The following is a 23852-nucleotide window of genomic DNA, read 5'->3' on the forward strand; positions in this document are numbered from 1 at the left end:
GGATAATGGGGACTTTAGAGATCAACTAGGGCCAGAACAAAGAGGGTCTCTGTAGAGGATAAATGAGGAAATTTGGATTTTATCCTAAGAGCAATGTAGAGCCTTGAAATATATTTTTGCTTGCTTGTTCTGTTTTTAATCAAGGTAGTGGTCTGCTCCAGTTTGTTTTGAAAAGATTCTTCTGGCTCCTATACAGAAAAGGATTAGAGGAGAGGGGGAGTAGATATAGAGGAGTTGGAAGGATTATGGAGGACTGGATTAGGGTGGTTACAGTGGAGATGAAGTTAAATGGAAGGATGTGAGAGATTTTTAGGAGACAGAAATGGGGGGGGGGAGTTTGGATGGATGAAAGATAAGATTTGAGAGAGAAAAATCATGAGTTGGTTTCAGATAATGTTGAGTTTGAAATGCCTGTGAGAAAGCCAAGTGGAAATGTGCAGAGGGAGTATGCATGATGGGAGAATGGAGAAAATTTGAAATAACCCTTGCGGAGAATGAACGGGAGAACAAGCTTACTGATGAATCATTTCCTGCTATTCCTTTTGCCAGAAACTTTCCCTCCCAGATTCTTTACTTTGAGGCTTTTCTTGTTAAAATCTCAGTTCAGATAAAACTCCAAGAGTCTTCCCAAACCATCTAGATTAAAGTAGAACCCCTCTTCCCGCAACAGTTTTCTGATCATCACTGCTTTATTTTCTTCTTAACATTTATCACTGGCTGAAATTATCTTGTTAACTTGGTTTTCTTAAGAGAAATATCTATTCAAATCCTTTACTCATTTTTAAGTTGCCTTGTCTTTATTGTTGAATTATAAGAGTTCTTCATAGAAGAGTTTATTATATATTCTTCATACATATCATATGTATGATTTGTAAATATTTTCTTCTATTTTGTGTTTTTTTTAAATTTCTTGATAGTGTCCTTTGAAAAGCACAATTTTTTTTTTTCAAGTTTGATGTTCAACTTATTTTTCTTTTGTTGCTTGTGCTTTTGGTGTCCTAAGAAACCATCATGTAATCCATGGTCACAAGGAATTACACCTGTGTTTTCTTCTAAGAGTTTCATAATAATTTTAGTTTATTATTAATAGTTTAATGGTTTTATATGGTATAGGGTGGGGGTCCAATTTTATTCTTCTGCACAGGGATATATCCAGTTGTCTCAGTACTCTTTGTTAGAAAGATTATTCTTTCCCCCATTGGATAGTCTTGGAATCAATTGACCATAGCTGTATGAGTTTATTTCTAGACTTTCAATTCTGTTTCATTGTTCTAATTACTGTCTTTGTTACTGTAGCTTTTTTGTAGTCTTATACTAAGAATTGTGAGTCCTCCAACTTTGTTATTATTTCCTTGAAGATTGTTTTGGCTGTTTCGGGATCAGCTTGTCAGTTTCTGTAAAAAAGACCATTGGGATTTTGATAAGGGATTATATGAAATCTGTAAGTCAGTTTGAGGAATAGTGCCATTGTGACAAGATCAAGTCTTCCACTCCATCAATATGAGATGTATTTGCATTTATTTAGGTCTTCTTTGGTTTCCTTCAACAATGTTTTGCAATTTTCATTGTATAAGCCTCGTACTTCTAAAAATTAAATTTATTACTAAGTATTTAAATTTTTTGACATTATAAATGGAGTTGTTTTTTCATTCCACTTTTAAATTTTTTTGTCTAAGAATATAGAAACACGGTTGATTTTTGGGGCACTTGGGTGGTACAAGTATCTGACTCTTGGTTTCATTTCAGGTTGTGATCTCTCCGAGGATTGTGGGATCCAGTCTTGAGTTGGGCTCTGTGCTCAACCCAGCATCTGCTTAAGACTCCCTTTCCCTCCCTCTCCCTCCACCCCACTCTCTTCTGTCTCTGTCTCTCTCTTTCTCAACTAAATAAATAAATCTTTAAAAAAAAAAAAAAGGAAACACAATTATATATATTGGTCTTGTAGTTCAATTTATATATTGACCAATTTATAAGACCAATTTATATATTGGTCTTGTAGTCTATAAACTTACTGAACTCATTTATTACCTCTAATAGTGTTTTGGTGGATTCCTTAGGATTTTCTATATATAGGTTCTGTCATCTCAAATAATTTTATTTCTTCCTTTCCAATCTGAATATCTTTTATTTCTTTTTCTTACCTAATTTTCTCAGCTAGAACCTCTAGTACAGTGTTGAATAGGAGTGATGAGAGAGGACATCCTTGTCTTGTCCCTGCTCTTAGGTGTAAAGGTGTAAAGCTTTTAGTCCGATATCAGTAAGTATGATACTAGCTATGGGTTTTTATAGATGTCCTTCTATGAAATAAAATAGTTACCTTCTATTCCTTGAGTGGTTTTATCCTAAAGAATGGTGGATTTTGTCAAGTGCTTTCCCTGTTTTTGAGGTGATCATGTCATTTTTGTTCCTTGTTTTAATAATATAGTATATTGATTGATTTTCATGTGTTGACTCAACCTTGCATTCCAGGAATAAATTCCACTTGGTCATTGTCTTAGTATGTTTGGATTGCTATAACAAAAATACCATGCACTGGGTAGCTTATAAACAACAGAAATTATTTCTCACAGTTTTGGAGGCAAGATCAAGGTGCTGGTAGATTCAGTGTCTGTGGTGAGGACCTTTTTAGATGCCGATCATTTCACTGTACTCTCATATGGTGGAAGGGGCAAGGGAGCTCTCTTAGGTCTTTCTTTTTTTTATAAGGCACTAATCCCATTCATGAGGGCTGTTCCAAAGGCTCCACCTCCTGATACCATCATCTTGAGGGTTGAGATTTCAACATACGAATTTGGAAGGGGGAAGGTACACACATTTAGAGCATAATAGTTTAGCTGTATAATCCTATTTACATGTTGGTAGATTTGGTTTGCTAGTATTCTGCGGAGGATTTTTGCATCTTAATTCATAGTAGATGTTGGTCTTTTCTGGTCTTTTCTTGTGATACTTTTGTCTGGTTTTGGTACCAGAATAATACTTGCCTCATAGAGAAAGTTGGGAAGTCTTTCTTCTTTTAAAATTTTGGAAGAGAATGAAAAGTTGTTAATTCTTTAAACTTTGATAGAATTTATCGGTGGAGCCACCTGGGCCTAGGCTTTTCTTTGTGAAAAGTTTTTTCATTAGTAATTCAATCTCTCTACTTCTTGGAGGCCTATTCAGATTTTTTTGGTCGTCTTTAGTCAGTTGTGACAGTTTGTTCTTGAATTTGTCTATCACGTCTAGATTATTTAATTTGTTATTCATCATGTTACCTTAGATTTCCTTTTGTTTCTGTAAGGTCAGTAGCTCTCCTTTAACCATTGAATAAAGTTTGATTTTCTTAACAACTCAGTATTTTTTTCAGTTCTTCAGAATCTGGTTCCCATATCTCCTTTTCAGCCTCGTCTCTCTTCATGTCCCTGTTTTGCACTCTGTGCTTGGGTCTGTAAATATACTCTCCTATGAATGGTTTGTGTGTAGAGTTTTCTGTACCTGTGCTTTGGCTGGTGGTGGTCCCTTGGATTGGAATGCCTTCTTCTTCTACCTCCCCTCTTTTCTTATTAGAACCTTTTTTTTTTTTAAAGTCCCAGCTTGAAACTTGAAACCTGGTCACTTCAGTATTGTCTTCCCTGATCCTTTTCCACAGCAGAGGGCCTTTTGTAGCTCATGGCACTTCGTGCCTATAATCAGATAATTTATTTTTCATTGTATTATAGTGGTTTACATGCTAGTCTTCTTTTTTTTCTTTAAGGAACTTTTGAAAGAATCTAGGACAATTTTGTGGGATGTTCCACATTCTGGCCTTGTCTGATTGTTTCCTAGTTATATTTGTTTTAATTATTTTCACTTCTTTCAGTGTTTTATAATTCATAACCCTAATAATAGTACCATCACTGGGATCTGTCTTACTCTTTTCCTGCTCACTATAACCATATTTTTAAAAAAGTGAAAGAGGAATTAAGGATGAGTATGTTGGTTCTTACCTTGATTTGTATTCTAACTCTCCTTGGGTATTTTCAGTCGTAATTACTATTTTTATGTATGCCTTGACACTTTTGAAGGTAAGTCTAGAGTATAGTAAAGGGCTATTAAATGCTTAGGGAATGCTTTTGTTAATTGTGTTTTGCTAACTGTATTGCTAGTAAAGAACTCTTATGACTGTGCTTGCTAGTGAGAGTTTTTTTTAAAAGATTTTATTTATTCATTTGACAAAGAGCGATCACAAGTAGGCAGAGAGGCCGGCGGGGGTGGGGGGGCGGGAAGCAGGCTCTCTGCTGAGCAGAGAGCCCCATGCAGAGCTGTATTCCAGGACCCTGAGATTGTGACCCAAGCGGAAGGCTTGGTGAGAATTTTTTAATAAAATGTATGAATCCTTGTATTTTTAAGTGGAAAAAGAAGACTGTCTCCTGTCCCTTAAAAATCATTTTTTAAAAATAATTTTTGAACATGAATTCCTGTGGCTCAGTACTTTATTAAAGAATCAACTTTGCTTTATCATTGTAATATTGTTACATTCGTAAGTTGAGTCAGTGAAAAAATGGCATTGGCTATATTCTTAGAAAATACTGTAGGCAATGAAAGGGATAAGGCAGATCTTTATATATTGACATACAAATATCCCCAAGAAATACTTGTTTTCTTTCCAGTTTTATTGAGTTATAATTGATTATAACATTGTATAAGTTTAAAGTGTACAGTGTGATGATTTGATAAATATATATATTGCAAAATGATAACCACAGTAGGTTAGTTAACATAATCCTTTTTTTTGTGTAAGTTTAAAGTGTACAGTGTGATGATTTGATAAATATATATATTGCAAAATGATAACCACAGTAGGTTAACATAATCCTTTTTTTTGTGGTGAAAATTTTTAAGATCTACTATATTAGTAACTTTTGGGTATACTGTACAGTATTGTTAACTATAGAAAATGCTGTACATTAAGTCCTTTATAATCATAACTCAAAGTTTGCCTGTGGTGTATAGTATATTAGATATAAGGCATCCGTGGCATTCCTCAAAAGTGGGACAATTTTCTTTAAAATATAATTTCACGATATTGGCTTATTTTACTTCTTTCTTGCTTAGGGGAGTACAGAAAAATACCAGTTGTTGAGGTACTAAATATTTTTAAAACTTTGATTATATTTCAGGATTCATTTTATTTTATTACACATGACTAGATTTAATTTTAGGACTATTTACTAAATATCAACATAAGGTTTATTATGTAGAACATAGCCTTTCCTCAGCCCAGTCTAGTAAGGGAGCAGCATTTTAGTAGTCAATATTTTTTAAGCATCTAATATGCACTAGACACTATTCTGAAGTGTAAGATAGAATTCCTACTTCCTAGGGAATAGGCAGTCTTGTGGATGAACTAGACAAGTAAATTAGCCATTATAGCACAGGGTGGTACATGCCGTGATGAGAACATACAGGAGACTCTGGGAGAAGAATGGGAATCCAAATCATAGGTAAGGTAAGGTGTTAATGAGTGACAGCAAGACAGAATATCAGGGGCAGGGAACATTCCAAGCTGAGGAACACTGGATGAGAAATCTCAGAGGCAAAAAATGTGACATATTTGGACATTTGAAAAGAGGTAAAGCAATGTTTCTCAAAATGTGGCCCTCCATCTGCCTGAGTCATAATCAACTGGGGGTGAATCTTAAAACTTCTGGGTGATTCTTAGCCCTCGAGGTAATTCTCAAACACTCTGAAATATGAAAAACACTGTGCTAGAGTTAAGGGGCATGAGGAAGAATTAAAATTAGTGTAATAAACATATTAAAGGCACACAGAATTCTATGATTAGGTTTATTTGTGTAATTATAAAAGGCTTTCATTTTATTTTTTTATAATTGACATTCAGTATTAGTTTCAGGTATACAACATAGTGATTCAACATTTATATACATTACTCAGTGCTCATCACAGTAAGTATAGTTATCATATCTTACCATACAAAGTTATTACAGTATTATTGGCTATGTTCTCTATGCTGTACTTTTCATCCCCATGACTTAGTTTATTTTATAACTGGAAGGTTATACCTCTTAATCCCCCTCACTTATTTTTCTTATCCCCCTCAACCTCCTGTGCTCTGGCAACTACCAATTCTCTGTATTTTTGAGTCTGTTTCTATTTCATTTTTTAGATTCCACATATAAATAAAATCATAGGTATTTATCTTTCTCTGTCTGACTTATTTCACTTAGCAATATACCCCATAGGTCTATCCATGTTGTCACAAATGACAAGATTTCATTCTTTGTTAATGGCCAAGTAATATTCCACTGTGTGTATATATGTGTGTATGCACACACACACTGTATCTTTTTTACCCATTCATCTGCTGATGTGCTTAGGCTGATTTCATTTCTTGGCTTTTGTACATAATGCAATAAATATAGGGGTGCATGTATCTTTTCTAATTAGTGTTTCCATTTTCTTTGGGTAAATACCCAGAAGTAGAATTACTGGATTATATGGTATTTGTATTTTTAATTTTTTCAGGATGTTTTCTGTAGTGGCTGCACCAATTTACATTTCCACCAACAGTGCACCAGCTTCATCACCACCACTTGAAAACATACTCATTTGAAACTGCTAATTCCTATCTTTAAGTGATTTGGGAGGTTGGGGGGGGGATGGAAGATATGGATAAAGAATGGAGGTATTTACTACTGTAATTTTTTTCTTTATCCCCAGATGATTCTAAATATAGTCTATAATTTTTTATTCATTGAATGTTTTTGTTTTCTTTTAGTCCAAGGACAAAATGATGAGAGGCTCTCGCAGAGGATGTGTTAGACTCAGAGTGAGTATTTATTCATTTTTATGAAAACCAATTTTGATGGGAAAAATATTTTGATGGAATCATGTAAGTCTAAATTTAGTTTTCTCATTTAATTTTTGAGACAGGCAACCAAGGTTCAGAAAAAAAAGATCTCTCCATCTTAACTACTAGTCAGTGCAAAACCAGGACTAGAATGCCGTTCTTACACTTGCTCTTTTAATGTTGTATCCATGACTTAACACAGCTACTGATTTTTTTTTTCTTTAACCTCTATTTTACAGTCAGGGACCAGGGTTAGAACTTAATGAATTATAGTGTTAGTAGTAGAGCAAATAGTGGGAATAACTCTGAAAAATCCTTACTTAATAGTTGCTTTGTTTTTACTATTCAGCAATATTTAATAAGGGTCTATGTAGCAGTAATGTTCAACAGAAATGTGAGCCACATATATAATTTAAAATTTTGTTGTAGTCACATTTAAAAAGTACCACTTTCCTGATAGTGCACGGGAGAAGAATGAGGCCCAAACAAGTCAGCTGTGAGAGAGAGAGGGAGCAGGGGATGACAGCTGGAAGGACTGTCTCCCCTCCCCCCCGCCCGTCCCCCCCCAACTCCTCCTCAGTCCCATATTTATTAGATACAAGATAGCAACAAAGGAGAGGAAAAGAAGGTTATACAACAGCCATCTGTCTAGTAGGTAACAAGAAGGAATGTGAGTCAGGTGTTGGTCACAAGGTAAATGAGGTAAACAAGAAGAGGAGTAAGGTGTGTCTGGTCCTGCAGCTGGATTTGTAGTTGAGCAAGCTAACTTAAAGGGATTACCTTAACAGCAGGCTTTCTCTGAGGCAGGGGAGACTACAAAAAAGGGAAGCAGGGCAGCCTTCCGCCCAGAGCGAGCCAGGCATCCCCAGCCACTTGGCTTCAAGGATGTGTATCATCTCCTCCACCAAAAGCCTACAGCTAGTACATGTTTTTCTCAAGGTCATCTTTAAGCATGCTTGCGTTAAAGTTAGAGTTTAAGCAGTATATTATTCTGAGGGACAGTTGCAAAAAAGGAAAAAGTAACAGGTGAAGTTAATGTATTCTGTTTAGGCCAACATATTCTAGAATATTACTATTTCAACATGTAACAGTAAAAAATTATTAATGAGATATTTTACCTTTTTTTTTTTTTTTTTAATAGTAAGTCTTCAAAATCCAGTGTGTCTTTTACACTTAATGGCTTCTCTCTGTTCAGATTAGATGCGTATCAGGTGCCCAGTAACCACATAAGGCTAAGTAGTGGCTTCCTTACTGGACAGTGCAGGCTTATAGCTTCACACTGTTTTTAATTGCTTGTTCAGGTTCCTTCATTGTCCAAGTTTCTAAAGGCAAGAAAAAGTACATGATTGGGGGTATAATTTCTAGTATTCCATTATATCTAAAGATGAGTCTACCTTTATCATAACCATGTAAATCAGTTTTTTGTAGTCTTGTCTCTTTCTGGCTTCTGTTGCTTTCTTTCTGCCATCTTTTTTCTGCATGTTTGCTTTTGAAGATATGAATATATTTGGAAAACATATTACTGCCTTTATTAACAGTAATGAATTGGCAGAAATGGGAAATAACTGAGAAAGAAACCAAATTACTACTTTTTTCCCAATTTATTGAAACTAAAAGAAAAAACCCAAACAGTGAACATTTCTCCTAGGCTACCCCATGCTTTTGGCAACTGATAATCTGTGTGATACAGAGTGGGTTTTTTTCTGTTGTTGTTGTTTTAGAGATTAGACAGTATTTGTTTCTCTGTCTGATTTCACCTAGTGTAATGGCCTCACGGTCTTCCTGTTGTCAAATATGACCCAATTTCATTTATTTTTATGGCTGAATAATATTCAGGTATGTGTGTGTATACGGGTATATGCATATATGCTTATACCCGTATACACACACAGAGATATATTAAGAAATATATATAATACAGTTTCTTTATCCATTTATCCATCACTGGATATTTAAGTAGTTTCTGTATCTTTGCTACTATAAAAATTGCAGCAGTGAACATGGGGGCACATATATCTTTTTGAATTAGTGTTTTCATTCTCTTCAGATTAATACATACAAGTATAATTACTGGGTCATATGGTAGTTTTTTTATTTTTGGAGGGACCCCCACACTGTGTTTCTGTAGCAGCCACACCAGTTTACATATCTACCAACACTGCATGAGTTGTTTTTTCCACATCTTCACCAACACTTGTTATTTCTTGGCCTTTTTTTTTTTTAGTTGCTTCATAAAAACAATTATGATGTTTACCTTTGTTTTTTCTTTTTTTTTTGTATTAAAATTGGTAAAACATTATTAGTTTCAGGTTTATGATACAATTTGGTATTTATATACACTACAAAGTGATCATAGTAATTCTAGTTACTATTCATCACCATACAGTTGACTTCTTCACCCCTTTTGTACCTTTCAGCCCTCTTCCACTCTTATGACCAATCTGTTCTCCATATCCATGAGTTTGGTTTGTTCATTTGTTTTTCTTTGAATAAATATCTGTAAGTGGAGTAGCTGGATCATATATATGATAGTTCTGTTTAATTTTTTGAGGAGCCTTCATATTGTTTTCCATAGTGGCTGCACCAATTTACATTCTCACCAACAGTATATAAGATTTCCTTTTCTGCACATTCTTTTTTTTTTTTTTTAATTTTTATTTATTTATTTGACAGACAGAGATCACATGTAGGCAGAGAGGCAGGCAGAGAGAGAGGAAGGGAAGCAGACTCCCCGCTGAGCAGAGAGCCCGACGTGGGGCTCGATCCCAGGACCCTGAGATCATGACCTGAGCCGAAGGCAGATGCTTTAACCCACTGAGCTACCCAGGTGCCCCCTTTTCTGCACATTCTTTCCAGCACTTGTTATTTTTTACTTTTTGAGATGTGAGATGCTATCTCATGGTTTTCATTTGCATTTTCCTGATAATTGGTGATGTTGAACATCTTTTCCTGTGCCTATTGGCCAACTACATGGCTCCATTAGAAAAATGTCTGATCTTCTGCCAATTTTTATATTGGGTTGTTTGGGGTTTTTTGCTATTTAGTATGTGGGTTCTTTATATATTTTGGATATTAACTTTGTGGATATGTGATTTGCAGATATTTTCTTCTGTTCAGTAAGTTGTCTTCTCATTTTGTTGTTGATGTCCTTCGCTGTGCAGAAGAGTTTAGTTTGATGTTATCCCACTTGTTTATTTTTGCTTTTGTTGCCTTTGTTTTTGGAGACAGAGCAATGTCAAGGAGCTTACCGCTTATGTTTTCTGAGTTTTATGGTTTCAGGTCTTGTGCTCAGGTCTTTAATCCATTTTGAGTGAATTTTTGGGTATGCTGTAAGATAATGTTCTACTTTCATTCTTTTGCGTTTGGTTGTCCAGTTTTCCCAGCACCATTTATTGAAGAGATTGTTCTTTCCTCATTGTATGTTCTTGTCTCCTTTGTCATAAATTATTTCTGGCTTCTCTATTCCATTTCATAGGTTGATGTATTTGAAAAATCACCACAGGTTAAGGGTACAGTTCGACAAGCCTGGTCTTTGCCTCTTACTTCAGACACCAGTTGCAAGCCCCAGGCTATTACCTGTGTTCTGACGGACCAACTACAAATTGGAGGTTCCAACAGCCTCTTCCTCAAGTTCAGCTAATTTGCTAGAGCAACTCACAGAACTCAGGGAAACATGTTTACCAGTTTACTAAAGGATATGATAAAGGATGTGACTCAACAGCCAGATGAAAAGATATAAAACAAGATTGGGGGAAAAGGTATGGAATTTCCATGCCCTCTCTAGGCATGCCACTCTCCCCACGCCATCTCTGTGTATTCACTAACCTGGAACCTCTCTAAACCCAGTCCTTCTCAGTTTTTATGGAAGCTTCAATGCATGGTCATGATTGACTAACTCTTTGGCCATTAGCTGATTTAGCCTCCAACCTCTCTCCTTACCTGTGGTTGGAGGTGGGGAGGACTAAAAGTTCCAACTCTAATCACATGGTCTCTCCTCCTGGTACACAGCTGCCATCCTTCCCTCTGTCCCAATTCCAAAAAATTTCTATTTATTTGAGTGAGAGCATGCTTGTGCAAGTGGAGGGAGGGGCAGATGGAAAGGGAGAAGAAGGCTCTCTGCTGAGCAGGGAGCTGGATGCAGGGTTTGATCCCAGGACCCTGAGATCGTGACCTGCGCCAAAGGCAGATGCCTAACCAGCTGAGCCATCCAGGCACCCCAACCAGCTCCCATCCTTAGGCAGTTTCCAAAAGTTGCTCCATTTACATAATAAAAGACTTTAATCACTCTCAACACCTGAGAAATTCCAAAGGTTTTGGGAACTTTGACTCAGAAAGTGTAGGTGAAGATGAAATATATATAAGAAACATATTTTGGTCTTCTGAATAACCAAATATGTATTTCTTATAAATCACAGTGTTACACGTTGATTTCTAGTTTTGTACCATTGTGGTCAGAGAAGATGCTTTGTATTATTTTAGTCTTCTTAAATGTATAGAAACCTCTTTTGTGGTCTAACGTGATCTATCCTAGAGAGTGTTGCATGTTCTCTTGAGAAGAATTTGTATTCTGCTTCTGAATGGAATGTTCTGTATTTATTAAGTCCATTTGGTCTAATGTGTCTTTTAAGGCCAGTGTTTCCATATTGATTTTCAGCCTGGATGATCTATCCATTGATGAAAGTGGGTTTTGAAGTCCCCTACTATTATTGTAGTGCTATCAGTGTCTTCAGGTCTGTTAATATTTGCTTCATATATTTTGGTTCTCCTGTGTTGGGTGCATAAATGTTTACAAATGTTATGGTGTATTATTGAATTAACCCATTTATCAGTATGTAATACTTTTCTTTGTCTTTTATTACAATTTTTGTTTTAAGGTCTATTTTGTCTGATGTAAGGGTAGCTATACCAGTTTTCTTTTGGTTTCCATTTATACAGAGTATCTTTTCTGCCCCTTCACTTTCAGTCTGTGTGTGTCCGTTGATCTGAAGTAAGTTCTTTCAGGTGACATATAAAGGAGTCTAGTTTTATTTATCCATTCAGCCACTCCTTGTCTTTTGATTGAAGAATTTAGTTCATTTACATTTGAAGTAATTATTGATAAGTATGTACTCATTGCCATTTTGTTGATTGTTTTCTGGGGATTTTTGTAGTTCTTTCTGTTGGTATTTCTTTTCTTGCTCTCTACCCTTGTATAGTTGCATGTCTCTCTTTAGTATTATGTTTAGATTCCTTTCTCATTATAGGTTTTTGCTTTGTGGTTTCCATGAGGTTCACATATTACAACCTTTATATATAGCAGTGTATTTTAAGTTGATAGCAACTTAAATTTGAATGCTTTGTAAAAACTATATTTACCCCCACCTAGTTTTGTGTTTTTCATGTCATATTTTACATCTTTTTATTTTGTTTCCCTTAACTAATTTTTGTAATTATAGTTTTACTACTTTTGTCTTTTAACCTTTAAAATAGCTATAAAAGTGGTTAATCCATCACCTTTACTATGTGGTAGCCTTATGCATATGATCTCTACTTCTGCATGTTTTCTTGTTAGTGCCTTTTCTTTTTAGCTTAAAGATGTCACTTTAATAATGCTTAAAAGGCCAGTTTAGTGACGATCTCCTCTATCCTTAACTTGTCTGTAAAAACTCTCCTTCACTTTTTAATGATAACTTTGCAGGGTACAGTTCTTAGTTGGAAGTTTTTTCTTTCAGCACTTCAAATACAACATTTCATTCCCTTGTGATGTAAAGTTTCTGTTGAAAAATCAGCTGATGATCTTATGTAGGTTCTCTTGAATATCACAAGGATTTTTATTAGGATCTTCTCTTTAACTCCTTACATTTTATTTCTCATATATATATATATATATATATATATATATATATATAAAAGATTTGATTTATTATTTATTTGACAGAGATCACAAGTAGGCAGAGAGGCAGGCAGAGAGGAAGGGAAGCAGGCTCCCTGCTGAGCAGAGAGCCTGATCTGTGGGGATCATGAGCTGAAGGAAGAGGCCCTTACCCACTGAGTCACCCAGGCACCCCAACCAAGGTCTTTTTTTTTTGTTTTTTTTTTTTAAATATTTTTTTTATTTATTTGACAGATCACAAGTAGGCAGAGAGGCAGGCAGAGAGGGGGGGGGAAAGCAGGCTCCCTGCTGAGCAGAGAGCCCGACGCAGGGCTCAATCCCAGGACCCCGAGATCATGACCTGAGCTGAAGGCAGAGGCTTAACCCACGGAGCCACCCAGGCGCCCTACCAAGGTCTTTTTTTTTTTTTTTAAAGAGGAAAGTATCATGTGTAACTGTAGGCTCAGTATGTTTATGGGAGGAGAGGAGTTTAGGATCTTCCTACCTTGCCATCTGAAACTGGAACCCAAAGGCACAAATCTAATGGGAAAATTCTCATGCTGAGATAGAAGTATGGTGAATTTGCAGGATGGAAGTGAGACAGGCTTATTTTGAACAGATGTTGTATATGTGATAGCATATAGATTTTAAAAAATTCAGCTTATTATACTGTTTTTTTTTTCCCCCTTGGTTTCTCTTTTGTCTTGGTTTTATTGCTTTTCTAAGCATTTTTTACTGACCTTAGTCACCACCCAGTCTGGCATTAACTGGTTTCTTGGCTTGAGATAGCTAAGTAGGGCGACTTTGGCAGAGCTGTACTGAGATTGCTCAGTCATTTGGATTCAGTCTGGGTTTGGGCGGCTGTCTCATTGTTACATTTAAGCACTATTTTCTTTTCTTTCTTTTTAAAATATTTTATTTATTTATTTATTTGGCAGAGATAGTGAGAGAGAGCTTGAGTGGGGAGGAGAGGAAGAAGCAGGCTCCCTACTGAGCAAGGAGCCCAATACGGGGCTCAATTCTAGGACATTGGGATCATGACCTGAACCAAAGGCAGATGCTTAAACTGACTTGAGCAACTCAGGTGCCTCTATTTTTTCTTTTATTATAACTTAATTATTAACCCTTGTCACTACCATCCAGGTTAAGAAATAGGTTAACCCAGGTTAAGAAATAGAATTTTGGCAGGTACCCTGGAAGCCTCTTTATGTGCCTCATTTAATTACAGGCCCCTCCCTGTCTCTTAAAATAACTGCTCTTCTATAGTAATCACTTCTTGAATTTATATTCCCAAGTTCTGTACTTTGTCTTGCCTTTCTTTTTAACCTGATACCTCTTGTTTGTAATTTATGTATTGAAGAATCCAATAGGACCTTTAGGAGTTTCCATACACTGATTGCATACAGCTGTAATTCTGCATACTCTTCTGCCCTCTGCTTTTCCTGCAAATTGGCAACTGGATGCAGAGAATAGATAAGACTCAGGTTTCATCCCTTTGGTAGGGCTATAGGTGATGGTGTGTTCTTTTATCAATAGGTACATAATATTTGGCTTTTGCTCCTTATTGATACTAGCAGCTACTGATGCTCAGTACCTAGATTTCATCAGCTTATCTAGGGGTTGCAAAATTATGATATTTCATCGTTTAGTTCTAATTTTTATCAGAAATATTTTATAAGGAGTTCTCTTCGTGAATTTGGTTACCCAGTGCTGCAGATAAATGCTTGATTACTTCATTTCACTTACCCAGTTTTTAAGATAAGGAATTGACTTAAAACAACACTGATTTTATAAATATCTAAAAAAAAAAATTGAAAGCAGACTCAAATAGATACTTGTGGACCCATGTTCATAGCAGCATTACTCACAGTAGCCTAGAATTAGAAGCAACTCAGTCTTTATTCAGTGGATAAATGGATAAGCAAAGGGAGGTATATACATTCAATGGGATATTATTTAGTCTTAAAAAGGAAAGAAATTTAGACACCTGCTACAACATGGATGAATCTTGAGGGCATTATGCTAAGTGAAATAAGCCAGTCACAAAAAGATAAATACTGTATGATTCTACTTACATGAGGTGCCTAAAGCAGTCAAATTCATGGACAATGGTACTTTCCAGGGGTTGGAGGGAAGAGAGATTGGGGAGTTAGTGTTTTATTTTGTTTTTAAAGATTTAATTTATTTATTTGACAGAGAAAGAACACAAGTAGGGGGAATGGGACGGGGAGAAGCAGGCCCCCACTGAGCAGGGAGCTGCGGACATGGGACTCGATCCCAGGCCCCAAGATCACGACCTGAGCCAAAGGCAGACACCCAACGACTGAGCCACCCATGCGTCCTGGGAGTTAGTGTTTAATGGGTACATAGTTTTAGTTTGGGAAGATTAAAAAGTTCTGGAGATGGACATTGATGATGGTTGCACAATGGCATGAATGTACTTTAATGTCACGAAATTGAACACTTAAAATGGTAAATCTTGTATTACCACAATTAAAAATCCTCTGGGGCCTGTTCCGGGGGCGGGGGGGTGGTGGGTGGAGGGAGTGGGGAGAAACACTTTTATCTGTTTATTATCTCACAGTTATATAGACCAGATATTTCAAAAGCATTCTCTGCTTAAGGTTTCCCAAGGCTGAAATCAAGGTATTGACTGGGCTGGGTTCTTACCTGGAGGCTCTGAGAAGAATCTAAGGGAGAATCTGTTCTAAGGTCTTTCAGGTTATTGGCAGAATTCAGTTGCACGTGTGGCTTTGGGACTGAGGTTCTTGTTTTCTTGCTGTCAGCTGGGTTCTTTGTTTCTGAAAGCTGCCCATATTGTCATGTGACCCCTCCCATCTTCAAGGCAACAGGGCAGGTGCATTCATCTTTCTGTTGCTTTGAGTCTAACTTCCCATTCTGCTACCAGCTGTAGAAAACACTGCCACTCCTTTTAGGAGACAGGATTGCCTCTGCCACTCCTTTTAAAGGGCCTCCTGTGATTAGCCACCAGATAATCTCCCTTTTGCCCTGATCACTCCAGTGATAACTCATTCTGTAATATAATCACTTCTGATCACTTCAGAGATATCTCATCCTATTCATAGGTTTCTAACCACACCAAAAGGGAAAGACGTTATAGCATTATATAGGGGCAAGGATCATTTAGGGGGTTTTTTGTTTGTTTGTTTCTTTTTAAAGAATTCTGCTTACCATGCAGCATGATGGAGAAGAACCAGACATACCTGTGTTTGAATCTTATTTTTGCCCTTGTTGACTGGAAGAGGGAAGTTACCTGTAAGCATCCGGAGTTTGAGTTTTCTCTTGAAAGTGAGGATTATAATACCCTTGAAGAATTTTGTGAGGATTGGGCACCTGGTACATAGATGGAAGCTGTTAATTAGTTGTGTGTATATGTGTGTCTGTTTTAAGAGTCTCTGTGGTATTTTCTAAAAGTTGGACTGCCATTTAGCTTCCCTGTTTATGAATCATTTGGAGAGTTTGTTTATAATTAGGTTCCCAGGTCCTACTCTCTTAAATACACTGTTTCAGAATAGGGTCTAGTACCTATTTTTTAAAACATTTTGTTTTGTGATTTTGTTGAGCAGCTAAGTTTGGAATCACTAGTGTAGTAGAAAGAGTCAGAGACCTGGGGTGGAATCTCTCTCAGCTGTACCCCTGAACTGATTCTGTGCCATTGGGCAAATTTCTTAACCTCTGTGAAGATAACCTGTAACTTGCAGGGTTGTTGTGAGACTTAGCAATTACCTACTTACAGGGTTTGGCACATAGTTACATATCTAATTGATGATGATGATGATATGATGGTGATAGGTAATGCATTTATCATCTAGATTCCAAGTGAATTTAATGAGCTGTCGTTGATGTGTGCCACAGATCTCTCCCCAGTTCTTCATCCATCCCAGACTGTGTTCCAACCACACTGTACTTCTCTCTGTTCCCTCATTGTGTTTCTTCATTCCTCATGCTTCTGATATCCCGATATCAGAAATTCTTTATTTTTTTTCTTACATCAGAAATTCTATGCCCATATCTGGTGAGCTCATCTTCTAGAGACTTTTCAAATGTGCCGCCTCCTGTGTAGCATTCCTGATCCACATCCTTTTTTTTAAAAGGGAGATACTTTTTTTTTTTTTTTAAGATTTTGTTTATTTATTGACAGACAGAGGTCACAAGTAGACAGAGAGGCAGGCAGAGAGTGATGGGGGGAATGGGCTCCTTGCTGAGCAGAGAGCCCGATGTGGGGCTGGATCCCAGGACCCTGGGATCATGACCTGAGCCGAAGGCAGAGGCTTAACCCACTGAGCACCCAGGTGACCCTAATCCACATCCTTTTAACAGACTTTGTCTTCCTCTATCATTTCAGCATTTGCTACATATGTCAATGAAAGCACGTATTGCACGGTATTACACATTTTTTCTCTTTTCCCTACCCAGATAGTGAGTTCCCATCCACTGTCACAGTGCCTGGTATATAGTAAGTAGGTACTCAAAAAAATGCTTATTGTTGATTTTGTATATTTATAAAAATAACAGTTATGGAATTTGCCTTTACTATAGCTTACATAGAAAAGAACTATGGAAGTTATCTTAAACACAGAACGAGCCAGTGGTGTGGTATGATTTCTGGAAAAAGCAAGGGGCGCCAGGCTGGCTCTGTCAGTAGAGCATGCATCTCTTGATCTCCGGGTTGTGAATTCAAGTTCCAAGGTGGGTGTGGAGCCTACTTAAAAACAAAGCAGAACACATAATGTGGCTTTAGACTATGTAAAAGAATAAAGAATAGAGAAAGGATTCAGTAGTTACTGAGGAAGCTCTTTGGATCAAGCACTGTATGGATGATTTTCACATGTAAATTTCTGTGATAATCCTGTTCAGTAAATGGCATTAGGAGACAGACTAAAGCTACTTTTAGTAACTTACCAAGGTCATGATGTAAATACTGAATCTGGGACTGAATTTGTGTCTGTCTCATTACAAAACTCATGTTTAATCCTTAGTGTTACCAGGCTTCTCTATTATTTTTGATTTATAGGAGTTAATTTAGACATTCCCAGATTGTTGTAAGGTTGTGTAGGAAAGCAAGTGGAGGAAAGCAGAACAGTGAAAAACCATTTCCTTGCCAGTATTTTTATGGTCTTTGACTGTATTGGTGGCAAAGTGTATGCCACTAGGTGGTGCCCTCGCCTTAATAGAAAAGTAGAATGTTGGTTGAGACCTGGGGTCTAATTCCACACCCCTGACACCCCCTCCTTCCCATATTATCCAAAATAAAACATTGATATTTCTAGGAAAAATCCGCAAAAGGGAGATGTAGCAGTATTAAAAAGGTGGTATGTAATATAGACAAACAAGATGCCATGCATGAAATGGAATTCAAGTCCAGATTCTGCTGCTTACTAGCTTCGTGTCTTCAGGCAACTCAGCTGTTTAGCTTTGAGTCCTATTTTCTGGAACGAGCATCATATTCATATTCATGATGCAAATTATGAAATATTTAAACCTGAATAATAATGAAGGGACCACATGTTAAAACTGCATCTAAGGCAATCTATGATTTATTATCTTAAGTTAGTATAAAACAGAGATTGAAAATTAATGAACTAAGCATTAAATTTAAAAATTAGAAAATAATGAAGTAACAAGAAAATAACAAAGGAAATTTTTAGGCCAGAGTCCTTTCCTTTATTAATGTAGATGTCAAGGGGTGCCCGGGTAGCTCAGTCAATTGAGGTCTGCCTTTGGCTCGGGTCATTATCGCAGGGTCCTGGGATTGAGCCCCAAGTTAGGCTTCCTGCTCAGCAGGGGAGTCTGCTTCTCCCTCTCCCTCTGCCCCTACCTCCCTGCTCATGCCCTCTGTCCTGCTTGCTTGATCTCAAATAAACACATAAAATCTTAAAAATACATAGAGAGATGTCAGAATCCTAAACAAAATACAGCAAACCACACCGACTAATGTATAAACAAAAGATATTATGACCAAATGGAATTTATTCTGGGAATACTAGGATGCTAATTTTATTTTATTTATTTTTTATTTTTTATAAACATATAATGTATTTTTATCCCCAGGGGTACAGGTTTGTGAATCGCCAGGTTTACACACTTCACAGCACTCACCATAGCACATACTTTCCCCAATGTCCATAACCCCACCCCCCTTCTACAACCCCCCTCCCCCCAACAACCCTCAGTTTGTTTTGTGAGACTAAGAGTCACTTATGGTTTGTCTCCCTCCCAATCCCATCTTGTTTCATTTATTCTTCTCCTACCCCCTTAACCCCCCATGTTGCATCTCCACTTCCTCATATCAGGGAGATCATATGATAGTTGTCTTTCTCCGATTGACTTATTTCCCTAAGCATGATACCCTCTAGTTCCACGTCGTCGCAAATGGCAAGATTTCATTTCTTTTGATGGCTGCATAGTATTCTATTGTGTCTATATACCACATCGTTTTTTTTTTTTTTAAAGATTTTATTTATTTATTTGCCAGAGAGAGAGAGAGACAGAGAGCGAGCACAGGCAGGCAGAGTGGCAGCAGAGGCAGAGGGAGAAGCAGGCTCCCTGCTGAGCAAGGAGCCTGATGTGGGACTCGATCACAGGATGCTGGGATCATGACCTGAGCTGAAGGCAGCCGCTTAACCAACTGAGCCACCCAGGCGTCCCTATACCACATCTTCTTTATCCGTTCATCTTTTGATGGACATCTAGGTTCTTTCCATAGTTTGGCTGTTGTATACATTGCTGCTATAAACATTTGTGTGCACGTGCCCCTTCGGATCACTACGTTTGTATCTTTAGGGTAGATACCCAGTAGTGCAGTTGCTGGGTCATAGGGTAGTTCTATTTTCAACATTTTGAGGAACCTCCATGCTGTTTTCCAGAGTGGTTGCACCAGCTTGCATTCCCACCAACAGTGTAGGAGGGAGGGTTCCCCTTTCTCTGCATCCTCGCCAGTATCTGTCATTTCCTGACTTGTTAATTTTAGCCATTCTGAGTGGTGTGAGGTGGTATCTCATTGTGGTTTTGATTTGTATTTCCCTGATGCCGAGTGATGTAGAGCACTTTTTCATGTATCTGTTGGCCATCTGGATGTCTTCTTTGCAGAAATGTCTGTTCATATCATCTGCCCATTTCTTGATTGGATTATTTATTCTTTGGGTGTTGAGTTTGCTAAGTTCTTTATAGATTTTGGATACTAGCCCTTTATCTAATATGTCGTTTGCAAATATCTTCTTCCATTCTGTCAGTTGTCTTTTAGTTTTGTTAACTGTTTCCTTTGCTGTGCAAAAGCTTTTGATCTTGATGAAATCCCAATAGTTCATTTTTGCCCTTGCTTCCCTTGCCTTTGGCGATGTTTCTAGGAAGATGTTGCTGTGGCTGAGGTCGAAGAGGTTGCTGCCTGTGTTCTCCTCAAGGATTTTGATGGATTCCTTTCTTACATTGAGGTCCTTCATCCATTTTGAGTCTAGGATGCTAATTTTAAAGTTGAAGTTATTTACCATATTAATAGATCAAAAGAGGAAAAACTCCATGACCATTTGAATAAATGCAGAAGAAGCAGTGACTAAAATGAAAACATGCTATAAAAGTCAAGCAAGCTAGGAATAAAAGAATAGTCTTAACCTGGTGAGGGGCATTGGCTACAATGCTACCAGTGATAATAGTGAAAAACTAGAAGCATTCTCTTTAAAATCCATAGCAAACAGGTGGCTGCTTTTGCTGCATCTTTAAATATTGTATTCTGGAGGGCCCAGTGAATGCTGTAAGACAAAAGACAGGGGAAAAGGCTTGGAAGGAAGAATCAAGCCCTATGTCTGTTCTGTGCCCAGTAGGGAGTCTGTTTAAGGATTCTCTCCCTCTCTTATTGCTCTTCCCCTGCTTGCCCTCTTCACGTGTGCTGTCTCTCAAATAAATCTTTAGAAAAAAATTCACAAGAATCTACAGAAAAACTATTTAAATGACTAACCTTCAGCAAAGTTATTGGATATGAAATCAATATGCAGAAAACATAGCATTCCTCATATGACCCGCAGACAGTTAGGAAAAATTTATTTAAAAATATTTATAATAGGGGTACCTGGGTGTGGTTCAGTTCGTGAAGCATCTGCCTTTGGCTTAGGTCAGGGGTGTAGGTATCCAGCACTGCCTCTGGCTCCCTGCTCAGCAGGAAGCCTGCTTCTCCCTCTACCACTTCCCCTGCTTGTGTTCCTTCTCTTCTCTGTCTCTCTCTGTCAAGTAAATAAATAAAATCTTTAAAAATTTTTCATGATAAGAACTGTACGTTATTAGGGATATGTATTACAAGAGAAATGTACTCCTTTGATGGAGGAAAATTGTAAGACATCTTTGCAAGACTAAAGGAAGATCTGAACATTGAAAAAGCTCTATACTGTTCCTGCTTGTTAGACTCTATCATGTATATGCTTATTTCCTTTAAATCTGTTAAGACATTTGATTCAGTTAAAACCACAAGTAGGCTTATCAAAAAACTTGGTAAAGTGATTCTGAAAGTCATTTAAAATGGTAAAGAGGCAAGAAAAAAAATTGAAGAATAAAGAGTTGGGGGACTTGCCATTCCAGATGTTAAGGCTTTTTATGAAACTGGTAATTAAAATGATACGGTCTTAGTATATGGGGAGAGGATTTGATCAGTGGCACAGAAGAGAAGTAGAACCACACAACTGTGGGAGTTTAGAATGTGACAGCATTGTAAGTCAGACATTGTCACTCAGTAAATGAAGCTGGGTCATATGGAAAACATAAAATTTACTTCTTACCTTATGCTATATGCAAAAATTTCCAGAAGTATTAAAGGTATAAAATGAAAATTCATTTTTATAAGAATTGTATAGAAGAAAGTCTTGATGATGTCAAGACAGAATAGGGTGTTTTAAAGCACAAACCATGATAGAAGAGATTCATAGATTTGACAGCATTCAAATTTTAAAACCTTTGAACATTACCACCAACCAAAAGACAGCACAATTAAAGAGAAAAATAGCCCATGGACAGAAGAGAAGATATTTACATTGTGTAGAACTGACAAAGGATTAATATCCAGAATATATAAAGAAATCCTACAAATGGATAAAAAAGATAAAATCTGAAGAACACATACAAAAGACAAAAAGAATGCCCAAAAAGATAAAAGAATACCCCAAAAGAAAATGTACAAAGGATATGCACACTCAATTCATGTAAGAGGAAATAAGAATGGCAATAAATGTTTGCCATTTGCCAGGTTCTTATTCTCAGTGATAACAGAAAATGCAAATTAAAACTTCAGGAATATAGTATTTTTGTTATGTTGCCAAGAATTTATCAAGTCTGTTTATACTTAGTGTTGGCTAGTGACTAGGGGGTATAGGAACTCTGCTGAATCAATACAGTGCTGGTTGGGACATAAATCAGTGCAACCACTTAGGAGAGCCAGTTTGGAGTATTTAGTAAAGTTGAAAGGATGCCCAGCTCCACATAAAAGTGGAATTCTATTCCATTTCAGAGCATATGCTTGACACGTTCTTACAGAAGTGTAACTGAGAGACATACAGTTATGGTTATTGCTGCATTATTGGAATAGGAAAAATTAAAAATAACCTAAATGTTCTGCATAGGAGAACTGATACATTGTGGTATACTTATATAATGGAATACTACATAGCAGGTAAAATGTACACATATATATATATTCTCAAAATGGATTGTGTGTGTACCTACATATATTCTCAGCATGGAAAATATGTATGTATATATGTATAAATATGTACGTATATGTATAAAGTATATATATGTATTTACTTATTTAACATGAACAAATTTCAATATTGAGTGAAAAAAAATTGTTTGCTGTACTATTACTATTACCTAGAATAAAATACTCACTGAATCAATGAATGATGTTAAAGTAGGTCCTCCATGCAGCAGCATCTTTGGTAAGCAGGCTAAACCTCAAGCTTTCCTCCTTCCCTCCATTTTGTTGACTCCTCCTTTTTCCCTCTAGGTGATGTGCTCTTCTAGGGCAGAGATATATTTTATTCCTATTTACATTCCCTGGCTATTAATGATCCTGACTTAGAATAGGCATTTAATAAATGTGTAGAAGTAATTAGTGAATGTTGCTTATTATAATAATGCAGTGTTAAGAGAGGGCTTTGAATCAGGAATTGTAAGACCTCAATTCTCCTGCTTTTTAGGTTGCAGTTTTTGGTGTTTTTTTTAAACCTTTCTGAGCTTCAGTTTTCTAAGAGTAATACCTGTTCTGCCTAAATCTCCAACACCATATTTAAATGTGTTACATGAGTGTAAGAGATTTCTAATATTTCACCAGGGGGAGAAAATACATGATTGTGAAGTTACTGTGGGAGTAGCTGTGCTGTGTATTCTTAGCACTGTCTACCTTCCTTTTAGGAGTTGTGTGAGCAATCTGTGTCCCAGAGGAGAGTCATCATTTCTTTTTTATTTCTAGTTTACCAACCCAGTTTCTGTTCTTGCAAAGGGAGATTGGCTCTAAAATAGCCAGAACTCTGTTTTGTGGGTTGGTTTTTTTTTTTTTTTTTCCCCTCAAAGCCATGAGAGTAAAATTTTCTTTGGTATCAAAACTATGACTCATGTCTGAAATATGTTTGTGTATATAGAGGAGAGGAGAAGAGGGAAAGTCAGGAAATTCATCTGGTTGCACTAGACTCCAGTTCCAGTTACTTTCTTTTCTTTCTTTCTTTTTTTTTGAAGATTTTATTTATTTATTTGACAGAGATCACAAGTAGGTAGAGAGGCAGGCAGAGAGAGAGAGAGGAGGAGGAAGCAGGCTCCCTGCAGAGCAGAGCACGATTCAGGACTCTATCCTCCTACCCTGAGATCATGACCTGAGACAAAGGCAGAGGCTTAACCCACTGAGCCACCCAGTTACTTTTTATCTTGAACTTGGATAGTGTGACCCTGAAGCAGCATGTTACTTGGTTAGCCCAAGTACTGATAACCTGAAAGGTTGAATCATCTCTTATCTTCAGAAGAAAAATCATGAAAAGTCACTAAAATATGTATGTGTGTATACACACACATGCGCGCATGCACACATACATACATGCTTTTATTATGTTGGGACAGTGGGCCATGGAAGCAGGGTTGAAATAAAACTTTGGCATTTTGATGGACTACCATAGTAAAGAACTT

The 23852-nt window shown here is 37.0% G+C and overlaps 1 protein-coding gene across 5 annotated transcripts in view; it reads left to right on the forward strand.

Moving 5' to 3' along the window:
- The window catches only part of OSBPL9 (oxysterol binding protein like 9), a 163764-nt gene that overhangs the window by 21831 nt on the left and 118081 nt on the right, over nucleotides 1-23852 (forward strand). For all 5 annotated transcript variants that reach the window (XM_045064513.1, XM_004774474.2, XM_004774476.2 and 2 more), the window contains exon 2: nucleotides 6755-6805. In XM_045064513.1, the coding sequence (XP_044920448.1) occupies nucleotides 6755-6805 (51 nt within the window). The remainder of the gene's footprint in view (nucleotides 1-6754; nucleotides 6806-23852) is intronic.

Source organism: Mustela putorius, unplaced genomic scaffold (genome assembly GCF_011764305.1).
Source record: "Mustela putorius furo isolate JIRA1106 unplaced genomic scaffold, ASM1176430v1.1 tig00003853_pilon_pilon_pilon, whole genome shotgun sequence".
NCBI lineage: Eukaryota > Metazoa > Chordata > Mammalia > Carnivora > Mustelidae > Mustela > Mustela putorius.